Source organism: Molothrus ater, chromosome Z, assembly GCF_012460135.2.
Source record: "Molothrus ater isolate BHLD 08-10-18 breed brown headed cowbird chromosome Z, BPBGC_Mater_1.1, whole genome shotgun sequence".
Classification (NCBI taxonomy): domain Eukaryota; kingdom Metazoa; phylum Chordata; class Aves; order Passeriformes; family Icteridae; genus Molothrus; species Molothrus ater.
The window spans coordinates 66,581,294-66,594,565 of record NC_050511.2 but is presented as its reverse complement, the minus strand read 5'-3'; the positions used below and the strand labels follow the sequence as shown (position 1 = coordinate 66,594,565).

Sequence of the window (13,272 nt, the reverse complement as noted above, 5' to 3'; positions counted from 1 at the left end):
GTGACACTCCCAAGGAGCTGAATAAAAGACTTTAGAAGTGCTAAATGTATTTCATGCATAGAATAACTATGAATAATAGAATAATCCTGCTGCTATGGTGTTTACCTCTTATATAACAGAACTTTTGAAAACAGTCTGTACTGGTACAAGTGTGATGCTGTCTGATAAAGAATAAATAATAAGCTAATAATAAAAATGCTGTCTGAAGGACACCAAGCCGTACCAAATGTATCTGTCCTTTAAACATTACTTTTGCAGCATGTTAATGTTTGTAATCATAAAATTCCCAGTTTTTTGTCTACAAGTCAGTTTGATAAGCTGTGTTTATCTTTTACTGCTTTTATCTGCACAGTTGTGAAAGAGATCAAGAGGACTGAGCTTCCTTTCCAAAACACCTAAATCTCCACAGAATGGTTTTAATCATATTGTTGCCCAGGGACACCAGACAATCTTATGATAAGTCCTTTATCAAGAAAAGCCTTGAGTTTGGTTGCCTGAGATTCCAGAGTATTTCAGTACTTAAATACACAGGAGGGAATAGAAGTTTTCACCAGTCTTTGACTCAAGCTGGTGACACCCAGTACTGCTTGCAACCATTTTTTCAGGAAATCACTTCTCAAGAGAGGCTGAGATATTATTTCTAACTTTGCTCGTAAACTACAAATCACAGTGAGTTTTTAACACTAAACTTGGAAAACAGCTCTGCCAAGTCTGACAGTTTTCAAGTGGTTTTTATTCCTGTAAGGGAAACAAACAACTCCAAAGGGAGGAAGTACCACTGGTAATGACTTTTAAAAAATCTTACTCTATGTAACATTCTCTTAAAGAACAATCTGACTGGTCAGTATTTTGTAAACTAGTCCTGCTCTGCTGGAAGAAGGATGGCGACAGGTATGGAAGCTAAGAACAACTCTCAACTAATGCCTTGTAACTGGCCTCATACTGATGACAGAGCAATGAAAGTGTAAATTCTAGAAGATGTAACAATCTGAATCTTTGGTATTCAAGACAGGGTTACCCCTCACTTAGAAATTGCTACTCAGAAAGGCCAGTATCTTCCAGAGAACACCTGGAGCAATTGACAGATTTCTGATTATTTATTTATTAGTTAAAAAGAGTTAACCAAGCTAACGAAAAAGATTCAGAGGCTCAGGTTTTTCAGGAGTTAATGGGAAGCTTGACTGATCATCATTGCTCCCAGGGGGGAAGAAAACCCAGTCAGGTAGCACACAGAAAGGAAAACACAGCACGTTCAAGACACCTCAGTCTGCCTAACACCTTCTTAGCACTTTCTTCAAAGAACTAATTCAAAAAATTAATACTATCAGGGAACAGTGACTAGTCATTGCTGTTGACAGCCGTTTAGAAATTTCAGCAGTCGTATTAGGTATTTTACTACTTGGGTTATAAAACAGGAATGAATTATAAATTCTATTAGCAAATCTGCCCTAATTCCCACCCTGGTGTCTTTACAGTCATAACTTTAAAAAGCCTACTAAGCCATTAAATGGCATCCAGAAGTTACCTAGAACAGCAGGAGATAAATTGCCCGGAAAAAACACAGTTCTTAAAACTCGGGATTCCTTGGATTCAAACATGAACAGCTTACAAACACTGGTTACTCACCTCAGTCAAAGGAAATCCTTTGTAGGTTTGCAGCCAAGAGACCAAAACTTAAGTGCTTTGACTATATTACCTTCTCTACAATTATACATTAAAATACAGTAGCAAATGTCTTTGGCATCCACTTCCAGAGATTTTAAAAGAGATTGCATCAAACTGAACATTAATGTTATCTTAAGCTGAAATTAAAGAATGTTGTACTGTGATTGCAGCAGAGCAATTTTAAACAGAAGAAATTTATAGTTGCAATTAACATGTCAACTGAAGGATTAGCTATGTGCTTCTGCCATCAGCTTGTATTTCTGTCTTGCACACTGCTTTTAATAGAGAAACATTAAACAGTGCGGTTTTTTTTATGTGTGTGCACGTATATATTGTATCTATAATGACTTAAAAAGCCATTTTTACTTTAATTCTTTTAAAGGGATAATCATCCACTCATCCCTTAGCTCTTCCATGTAGTATGATGTATTAACTAAGTTAGCAAGACTTAATCAGGAAACTTACTCAAGCAATTGATTTCAGCTTAGTTGTAAATCTTTTCTTTCAAGGTGGTATACTTACAAATAAAGAGATCTGTTGATGAAGATTAGCACTAATTTAATGTCTTACTTGAACACAGTTTTCTTGACAAATCTCTAAGCTTATTACATGAAGGCTGCATCTCTCTGAAGCAGTTTTGGTATGTGATAAAGCAGCAAATTCTTGCTGACTTCTACAAGTATGCAAGACCAGTATCCTATCAGAAATATAAATAATATTTGCTTTTCCCCCATAGCATAAACATTAATTAAAGAATGAGAGCACTCTGCAAAATAAAGGAAACTTCCCCACATCTTTACATCTTGATTCATACATCCCTCCTAAGCACAGGAGGGTATGAAAATTCTGGGCAAGCTGATCATGAAAATTAGAAACAAACAAGAAAAGGCCTTTGTTCAGTAGTTTTGCATTTGGGAAAATCCAAATGCTTATGGTCGGCACTATCAGAAATTTTGTAGCTAAAATAAGGCCTTCCTGCCAAAAAAACCAAACTTCCCCCATAAAAAGCCCAAATTCCCTGCAGTTCTGGTTAACAGAAAGCTGCAGGAGGCATGACTTCCTGCACAAGTGTAGGGGCAACCAACCCCTTCAGTTCAAGGGAAAGAAATGCACGCAGTCTACTCCACACCTCAAGAATGCACCTTCGTTTCTGCACTGATGTGTACGACCCTTCCCAGAACCACCACTGCACTCTGAATGATCTACAGAAGTAATTACTCCTTACTGCGCACTGAGTGCAATATTCCTTTGGATATCCATTGTCCTGGAAGGAGTAACCACACTTCACAGGAAAAGTGGATCCCATGCTCTGAACACGGGTAGTTTTCATGAGTATCTGAAACACAGAAGCCTGATACACTCCAGAATGAAGCAGATGCAGCACTTGATTGCAAAAGAGCTCAAGTAAATCCAATTAGGAAGCCTCCTGCAGAGAGGCTTAGCATACTCAAGTGTAGTCCAAGAAATACAATGTTCTGCTATTAAGTACAAAAGAGAATCCATTTCAGTCTTGTCAAGAAGTTGTTTGGGACACATCAGGTTTCCCAGTCATCACAGGTTAACTCCAGCAGCCCAGCCCCGAGCAGCCACTCACTCGTTCTTCCACCAGCAGGACTGGGGAGAGAACTAAAGGGTAAAAACTGACAGGTTGAGTTGAAGACAGTTCAACGGGGAAAGCAAAAGCCACACACACAGAAGCAAAGCAAACCAAGGAATTAATGCCCTGCTTCCTTCCCATGGCTGGGCAGCCCCCTCCAGGAGAGCAGGGTCCCATCACATCTCGGTGACTTGGGAAGAAAAACAGCGTCACTCCCAATGTCCCCTTCCTCCTTCTCCCCCCCACTTTTTATACTGAGAATGTTGTCACCTGCCCTGGAACATCCCTTGGGTCAATCTGGGTCACTGCCCTGGTTGTGTCCCCTGCCATGCACCCCCAGCCTCCTCACCAGTGTGGCCACAGGACGAGGAGCAGGAAAGGCCTTGGCTTTGTACAGGTCATGCCCAGCAAAAAGAAAAACATTTCTGAATTACCAACCCTGTGTCCAGCACAGATCCAAAACAGAATCCCACACCAGCTACTGGGAAGGAAATAAACTCTACCTCAGCCAAAACCAGCACACAAGTCATCTCCGCCCCAAAACGAAGGTTAATTTGAGGCATCCTTGCTCTTAACAGCTTTTGGTTTTCATCTACTTCTGCAAAACATGGTGCACTTTCTATTCAAGAAATAGAAAGCAGGAGCAGCAATAGTAAAACCCTAATAAAACATCCCATTTCTATAAAAAGTCTAGCTCCAATGTAGTAAGTTCCTGAAAAATTACATTTTACCTGTTGGCTTACAACAGACTAAAGAGCCCATTGAAGTAATCCTAAAAAAATCTTTAAAAGTACCACCTGAATTTTGAATGTCATCTTCTGAATGCAGCTACAGCACAGCCCTGAGCCAGAAGTGAGCAGGGCTGGTATGTTCACACAGAAAAGTACTCACTGGCACAGCACCACATTTCAGCCAAAGTTGCCAAATTGCTTACTCTTCAGAAGCAGTATTACTCAGAATAGTCTTAGGAGTCTCTGCCATGCAGACTGACAGACCAAGTTGAGTAGCATCACAGTTCCTTCACAGCTGGAACAGACAGAGCTATTTTCTTTGAATTTTAAAAAAACCCAAACAACTGAATCATCTGAAGCAGGAGCAGTGGATTCAAAGAAGGGAAGTTAACTAACAAAATGCAGATGCAAGAGATAATCCCTCTTATTAAAACTGTAATTTTTTAGAATTTCTTTACTCTTTTTGTCACCTTATCCTTAAATCAGTCACGTTTACAAGGCACAGACAATACATCCAAGGTTATTTTTTATGCCTAAATGAAGTGTCAGTAAGTTTGTCAGGTATAATCAGTAGGGTGAAGTGCAGAAATAAATCAAAGACCATTCTGGATTTAAACTGTAAAAACTGGATAGCTCCCAAAATTCTGAAAGGCAAATAATTTGAAGTCAACTAATTAAAAAAATTCTTAATTGAGACCAATGACCATAGTGTGATTGCTATTACCTATACCAAGAAGTGGGGAAAATGGGTTTGGGGTTGCTCATGAATGAGTATTATATGAGGCTTTAGGAAAAAATCTGAAGAATTCAATAGAAGATGTAGTACAGTGGTTTAAAATTACTTCAAGATACTGATCTTGCCAAGCTCCTCCCCTACAAAACTGTTCTTGAATGGAAATCATTTGACATCTAATCAAGTACAGTACCAAAAGAGAAAAAAGTTAATATGAAGATGAATTCTGCAGCCCTCCTCTTTAACCAGCTCTGAAACAGTCCACTGGGAGTGGGACACTTTTTTGTAATGTTAATAAAGAGAAAAAAAGGAAGTGTGAATTTCATCTTTATATCACTATTGAAATTTTACTCTGTGCTATACACATTGTTTGAACATTAGCACATGTATACAAAATTTTGAAGCAAATTAATATACTTATATTAGGAGTGCACACTCAAACTTTTTTACTGATGCCTGTGTGCAGTGAAAAGACTGTGGAGAACCCCTAAGTATTGGATCAGGGAACTGAATCATCACATGCAGCACACGATTTTGCAGCAGAGGGGGTGTAGGCTTTCTGTAAACCAGATCAGATCTGTATCAGATCCAACTAAGATCTGTGACAGCAAAAAGTTCACTCCTTTCAGCAGCAGTCCACACTTGCGCTGTGAGCCACATAAGCTGCTAAAGGTTCAGTTACTTCCAGCTTCCCTAGGACATGGGGGAAAAAAAAAAAGTAATAAGAACAACATTAGCAGTTTGCTGAACACAGGTCATGTTTTTTAGCATTCCATGGGTGTTCTGGACTAAAGATTTATCAAAGACTCAAGAGAAACAAGCATCAAGAAACATAAAAACACAAATTATACCAGGTCTTTATAAAATACAACCCATGGAACTCCAATATTATTTGCTGCAAACAGAGCGGTACACTCATTTTTTCCTTGATAAAAATAGTTGTGCTTAAGTGGGGCATCAGTGTAAGTAAAGTGAGGATTCTTGACACAGGCTGAAAAAGCATAAAAACATTCCTCTGCACGGTGCAAGTAAAGCCTGAGTACAGGTGCATTAAGGTCACTGCTGTTTAAAACTGATGAAAGAACAGTTACCAATTATAGGCTTCTGGGACACACAACAGCACTGAGACCAAGACTAAGAGAGCTTCCCTTGTTTAATTTTAGTACAGTGAACTTCAGAAAGAAGATTCAAATTCTGCTCACATGTATGAAGGACAGCAAGAAGGAAATGTAATTTAAATTAAAAATAACAGGGACTGAAGAAAGAAACAGACCTCCAGACTGTAGACAAGATTCAGCAAGGTGGTGCAGTAAAAACCATCTGCAAGAGGGTCCCAATCTTCTGTGAGAGGGAAAGAAGGACCTCTTAAAGACAGACCTTACATAACAGGGTCAGCTAGCTTGATATCCTACAATCTTTTAGCCTTTTATGCATCTTTAGCTGAATTCTGCTTTTATTACAGGCTAAGCGAACATAAACCACAAATTGAAAGAAAATACAACTAAACAAATATTAGAGATGCAGCAGTTGTTCAACATTCTCAAGACAGAAAACATTTTTGTTAGAAAGCAGTGCCATACACAGACCTTTTCACTGTGCTTATGTTAAACATTTGAAGTCGTCAAGTCAGAGGAATAATTGCAGCGTTTGAGAAAATACTTAACAAAGCCTGAAAGACAACTGAAAACAATTACAGTCATCCAACTTGAGTAAAAACAAACAAAAACCCCCTCAATTTGTATCAGGACTACCAGTAATTGCTTTTTTTCTTACACTTGTCTCCAAATTCAAATGACAGGTGCACAGATTTTTGTGTGGGAGGAAGCAAAGCACACTTGTGCTTTTAAATACCTTGGGATTTCTTTTTGTTTTGATTAATAACTTGATCCTGATGGGGATGGGGTGGAGGTGGTGTAAGGATCTTCCTCTGAGATCAGCACCTTACCCTGTCAGCGCTCCCGGTGAGTATTTAACAAACAGCAGAGCAGAGCTGCCAGCAGAGGGCTTGGTGGTTCGCACCACATCCACTCACCACAGCTGCGAGGGACTGCACAAAAATCAAATCCGAACCACTCATACACAGCGAGATCTAGTCTTAAAGGAAAAAAAAATAATAATAAGAACCTCCCCAAATCACTCAATGCTATACAGAAAAATCCTAAATTATTTCAGCGGGTTACAGTGTGCAGGTCTGAATACCCTAACAGTACACACTTGTCAGAACAATAAGGTGTGTGATGTTATGACACGGTATTGATAAACTGAGGGGCACAAAGGCATGTGCAGTACTTCTACAGGCTGTATCTTTGCGTACAGATGTAGCTGACCCAAGAAAAGCTGTTAAGACAGGCAAAAAAAAATTTAAGAAAAGAACACTTTTAATCTTCCCATGGTCTGAAGACAGATCCCCCTCAAGAGGGCAGGGGACACCAGTGCAAGAAAAACCTGCATGACATGGTATGCTGACTTCCCTCCCACTTCTTTGCTAATAAACACCCTCTCACCTCAACATCTCCAGAGACCAGAGCTCCTGCAACACATTCTCTTTACAGGACAGCAACTGCAACAGCATCACCAAGTTCTCTCTCTCATCTCTCTAAAGCAGAGAGAAATCAACACGTACCAACTGGGTAAGGAACAGATTGATCACCTTCGTTATCTGCAGTCAATGACATGCTAAGGCAAGACCCCTCACCTGGAGTTTAATATGATCAACCAAGACCAGTGTTATGCAATTCATCCACCTCAGAGTGCTCCAGCATCACCCAGCTGTGTTTCCACAGCCAGTTTCAAGAACAATCCCTTTCCTATGAGAAAAGCCACTGCTGGAATGACCACACAAAGACCCATCCCAGCAGGACTGCAGGACAAACCCTTTGGAAATGGGACCCCTCCAGTACACGTGTGTGTCTTCCCCAAACAGTCACTCTTCTTCCAACACTGCTTTTCTGTGAGAACAGAATCAGTAGAAGTGTTAGACAGATGAAGCTTCCAAACAAAGCTAAAGGAAAAGAAAAAAAATCTGTTCTATATTGGGCACTGGCATCGACAATGCTCCAACATTGCCTCACATTTATCCACTTATTAAAAGCAAAGGGAATAGCAGGAACTCTAACTGCTGGATAAAATAGCTGCATTCAAAGCAGTGAACCATGCCGCTGGTAAACGGCTTTGGATCACTCTTTACACAAAGTATCTGCCACTCCTGATGCACCGGGTCAAGAGCAGAGGCACAACAATAGGCTGTGCAAACTTTATTGTAAGGGTGCTAGGATGTACCAGCTGCCTTGAACAGACGTGCTGTACCTGATAAACTGGTACAGAACCCACAGCTAAAGAGCAAGGTTAATTGTTCAAGCTGCTTTCCCAAATGCACACAGCACTACCCAACAGCAGAGACCTGCTAGTCAGTGGGAACTGAGGTCACTCTGAGAACGGAGACAAAAAGCCCCCTGGCAACAGTAAAACAAAAAAGCACAACAGCTTTGAGAACATCTTCCACATAAAAGCACAGAACCATCTTGATTTAAAAGTTATCAGGGCTCTGTGTTCGCAAACCAAGTACATAATCAGAGATGGGATGTACTTCATACTCCCCTGAGATTGACATGAGATTGCCAGGAATGTAGGTATCCAACGCTATTAGCATGCACAACACACCCCTATTATTATTAAAAGCTTTTCTGTTCACAGCTTTAACTGGAAAGTGTTTTGCTAAGTTGGAAGCAAAAATAAATGGCTTCCCTACTTCTTATAAGCCTAAGTAGCTGCTAACACCTTAATTGCGTTGGACATTAAACATCCTGCAACAGAAAACTTGAGTTACTCCACTGAACTTCAACTTAAAATTCTGAAGTCTATATTGTGACCTTTTAAAAAATTAATACTTAATATCAAATGCAACCGAAATTCCATATTCCACCCCAACATTTATTTAATGGGAGGAGGGGCACAAGAAGATGGGGCATGGCTTTAAAAAAAGAAGTATCTTCACATGTACATCTATCGACACTGCAGAACGAATTAATGACACTTAAGAAATTAATAATTTGACTTAATTAATGCTCACTATGAAACTGTTTTGATAATGATCCTGTAATTAGGTTGTCTACCACTCCTCTATGCCACAGACTACAAAGAAAATTCCTTGCCATAAATTTCTTCTTAATAAAGAAATTACAATTTTAGAAATTGTAGCTCCAGAATATGTTGTATTCTGCACTGAAATATCTTAATGGTATCAAAGAGCTTTCCACAGTGCTGCAACACACTGAAAATGCCATGTGCCAACCTTAGAAATTTGAGAAATGTTCTCCTTACAATGCTGAGTATCCAACACCTGGTCATCCCATCATGGACCAGGAGTCAGAAATTTGGGGGAGCAGGACAGAAAACCAACGTGGTTTCACATGTACTACATGAACACATACATGTGTTTTATTTATAGTTTACCCAGCTCCAAACGCATAGCAGTAATTGTCAATTTCGATTTCATACTAACTTAGAATCAGACCACAGATCATCATTTGGCTCCATCAAAAGGGGACCTGGAAGGCAGGAGTAATTTGCAGTGGTGGTTAGTAATTAAAATCTGACATCTTATCTCAGATGTCACAAACAAGTATCTTTGCAATACACCAACCAGTTATTTCTATTGGAACAATTCCACAGTCAGTGTCAAAAGTACACTTAAAGGATCACCAACACTCCCTAAAAAACTCCAAACCCCACATATCAGTGCTGATGCACTGAGCAGCCTAATAAAACGGTGTGAAACAAGTAAATCCGGAAAGAACACACCTTTCCTCATGGAACTTCACCTATGAGGAGTGAAAAGTGGGATGCAAAAAAAAAGTTCTGGAAACAAAATATTCACTTCCTTGGAATGTGGTCCCTGTGTTTCTTTATTTCCCTAAACCCAGCAGAAAGACCCCACTCAAAACACAGGCTCCTGAGCACAGCCATACACCAATTTTCAAACTGTGAGGAAAACAGCACTGCAAGAGCTTAATGTTTATCTGGAGTTAGTTTAGTGATGATAGCCTAAAAAAAAAAAAAAAAAGGTCTAGGAAATTAATTCTGTGTTCAGCTAAAGCTGGTCTTCTAGCCAAGCCAGCGTGCAATGCAAAGAAGGCTCTCACTGTCAACTCGTCTCAAGTAACACACGGACTCGTAGTCCAAAATAGAAAAAAAGCTTCAGACGCACAGCTCCGAAATTTTTCAAGCCTTGACGGCGGCGCAGGAGGCACCGAGCAGCCCTGGGAGGGCTCGCTCAGGATCTGTGCCTGTGCAGATCCAGCAGCATCCGATCCCGATCCCATCGGATCCAGCGGGCTCTGCCTCGGCGCCGCAGAGACAAACCTACCAAAAGCCGCTACCAAAGCAAGCGCATCCTTATTTACTTTTTTTCTTTTTTTTTTTTTTTCAGCGTCTCTACCAAATGTTTTCACTTCCCTTCCCAGACTGATTCCCACGGCGAGCCCCCGAATCGATACCCTATCCGAATCAATACCCTATCTGCTGGAGGCGATTTGGAAGTGGAAAACCTGTAAGAGATCCCCGCTCGCTGACGGGGGAAACAGACCTACGGCTCTAAACACCTCTCCCACTGGGCGACCATCTCCCAAAAGCACGTGTGTGTGGGGGGATGGATACCACTGCGTCACGAAAAGACAAAAAAAATATATATAACAGAACTGAGACGCAAGCTATGCACCCGCGCTATTTGCGCCTGCTCGAGGCTCGGTGAGCTTTCGGCTTTTTTTTTTTTTTTTTTTTTTTTTAAGCTTTTCTGCCGACACACTCCGAGAAACCGCCGCACCCCCGGCGCCGGGGGAGCCCGGGGGCCGCTCTCACCTTGTCCAGCTCATCGTGCAGCTCGGCCAGGCTGGGCCGGAGCAGCTTCTCGCCCAGGTCGGCGGCCGTGTGCCGGTAGTGGTCGATACGGGGCACGGCGTCCATGGTGTTGTGGCCGAAGGTGCGCAAGTAGTAGGTGTTGGTATGGGTATCATAGTAGTAGTGGTGGTGCCCGCCCGAGTGCAGGCTGCCCTCGCTCATCACCGTGTCGCCGCCGTTCTGGACGCCGCTCACGTTGCCGCCCTCCGAGCTGCCTCCCCCGGGCTCGCCGGGGCTCTCGCCGCCGGCCGAGGGGTCCACGAAGTTCACCCGAAACCTGCCCTTGGCTTCCTCGCCTCCCTTACCCGCCGCGCCGATGTCCCCGCACGACTTGCGGGGCCCCTCGGCCACCAGGTCCACCTGGAAGCGGCTCTGGCTCGGCGTGGGACCCAGCGGCTTCCCCAGCGCATCCTTGGAGCCCTCATCCCCCGCGGACCCCGCTGCCAGATCCTTGCCCTCCATGCCTTCCCCTCGCTCTGCGGCCGCCACTGCTCCGAACGCCCCTCCCGGCCGGCGGCTCCGCTGCTTTAAGCGGCCGAACAGCGCCCCGGGGCTGCCGCAGACAAGGCGCCGCGCCCCGCCCCCGCCGCAGCGCCAGGTGACGGTGCCTCCGGTCCCTCCGCCCGATCCCGCTCTGCCCAGGCAGGAGCGCGGTCGCTTCCTCAGCTGGCGCGGCGGGAGGGATGCGGGGGGAAAAAAGCCGGCAGCGCCGCGCAGGCTCCGCCCGCTCCCGGCTGCGGCGGAGGGGGCGGCGGGAGCGCGTCCCCGGCGGGGCGGCGGCGGCTCCTCCCGCCCGCACTATGGCGGCCCCGCCGCATCCGCCCCGCGGCGCCGCTGGGAGGAGCGGGGGGGGGGGCCGCACCGCGATCCCGCCCGGCACAGCCCCGCCGGCCGCCGCCACGTCTCGCGAGAGGAGCGTGGGGGCGCTCGGAACCGCGCGGTGCCTCAGAGAGCCCGGACCCCTCGGGCGCCCCCGAGACCCCTCAGGCACCCGCCCGGTCCCTCACACAGCCCCGGACTTCGCATACACACCCCCAGATCCCCTGAGACACCTCCGGAGCCCTCACGCACCCCTGACCTCCCATGCACACCCCCAGATACCCTCAGACACTCCCGGAGCGTTCACACACGGCCCCGGGCTTCGCATGTACACCCCCAGGTCCCCTGAGACACCCCCGGAGCCCTCACGCACCCCTGACCTCCCATGCACACCCCCAGATACCCTCAGACACCCCCGGAGCCCTCACGCACCCCTGACCTCCCATACATACCCCCAGATCCCCTGAGACACCCCCGGAGCGTTCACACACGGCTCTGGACTTCACATGCACACCCCAGATCCCCTCAGTTCCCTCTCCAGTCCCTCACACGTACTGTCGGACTGATAGACCTCCCCAGATCTCCTCAGAAACCCCTTGATCCATTACACACACACACACACACACACACACACACACACACGGACCTCTCACACACCCCCTGGGCCCCTCGTAGATACCCCCAGTTCCCCTCACACACACCCCCAGAGCTCTCACATGCTTTGGTGCCTCAGACAGCCCCTTGGACCCCTCATGTACCCCTAGATCGCCTCGCATCCCTCCTGTTGCTCACACACACCCCCTGGTCCTTCACATACACCCAGATGCCCTAACAAACCCCCAGGTCTTCACAGACCCCACGAACCACCTCACACCCCCCAGTTCCTCAGCTACCCCACAGAATCACAAGACTGGGTCAGGCTGGAAGGGACCACACGGGGTCATCTGATCCGGTCTCCCTGCTCCGGCAGGGTCATCCCAAAGCATATGGCACCAGATTGTGACCATTCGGCTCTGGAATGTCTCCAGAGACAGAGACTCCACACCCTCGTCCCTGGACAATCTGTTCCCGTGCTCGGTCACTGCACAGGAGAGAAGTTCTTCATGCTCAGGTGGACTGTACCTGTGCTTCAGTTCCTGCACTTTCTCTCGCCGTGGTGATTGACCATCACCAAACCGAGCCCTGCTCCATCTCCGTGGCACCCCCCTCTCATATTTATAAACAAGGATGAGGTTTTTCCTCAGCTGCCTCTTCTCGAAGCTGAACAGGCCCAGCTCACTCACCTGTCCTCAAGAGTGATGCTCCAGTGCCCCCATCATCCTCATTGCCCCCAGACCTGCTCACACATTCCTTGGTTCTTCACACACCCCCTGCACCCCACACACCCTGGGCCCCTTCACACACCCTCTGGTTCCTCTGACACCCCCTGAACCCCTCACCTCACCCTGGACTCCTTCACACCCACCCTGGATCCCCCTTTTTTACCTTCCAGCCTCTGGATCTCTGCCAATTGCACTGTAAAAACCACTTTCATAGTAGATCTAATGTCAGTAATGCCTTTTTCTGTCTCCTCTGCTGCAGCTTTTTGTCCCTGTTCTCTTCAAGTTTATTCTTTCTCCAGAAGCATACGTGGTTCTTTAATTTGAAAAGTGAAGTCGTTCTGCCTCCTCGCTCTCACTGGAACATAAGTGCCTGGATAATCTATTAAAGCATATGAAGTTGGCTCTTTGTGAAAAGAAACCTCAGATGGGAGTAAAATACTTCAGCTTCCATAGTCAGAATTTAAGCAGGGGCTCACCGGTGATTTTTCATTGTGTATTTCTGTTGTCTTT

General features: G+C 45.1%; 2 protein-coding genes across 3 annotated transcripts in view; one reads left to right on the top strand and one right to left on the bottom strand.

Moving 5' to 3' along the window:
• SLC12A2 (solute carrier family 12 member 2) overlaps window positions 1-11,376 on the bottom strand; it is a 54,410-nt gene extending 43,034 nt beyond the window's left edge. The window contains exon 1 of one of the 2 annotated variants that reach the window (XM_036403037.1): window positions 10,583-11,376. In XM_036403037.1, coding sequence (XP_036258930.1) covers window positions 10,583-11,083 — 501 coding nt within the window. In that variant the 5' untranslated portion in view covers window positions 11,084-11,376. The remainder of the gene's footprint in view (window positions 1-10,582) is intronic. The other variant, XM_036403036.2, reaches the window with a different exon arrangement.
• LOC118699179 (proline-rich protein 2-like) lies at window positions 11,082-11,789 on the top strand. Its single transcript, XM_036402970.1, has one exon. It carries the CDS (start codon window positions 11,082-11,084, stop codon window positions 11,787-11,789), a length of 708 nt encoding a protein of 235 aa, XP_036258863.1.
• Window positions 11,790-13,272: the final 1,483 nt, after the last annotated feature.

Coding starts and splice junctions, on each gene's coding strand:
- LOC118699179 (XM_036402970.1), top strand. CDS start 11,082: ATGCCTTCCCCTCGCTCTGCGGCCGCCACTGCTCCGAACGCCCCTCCC.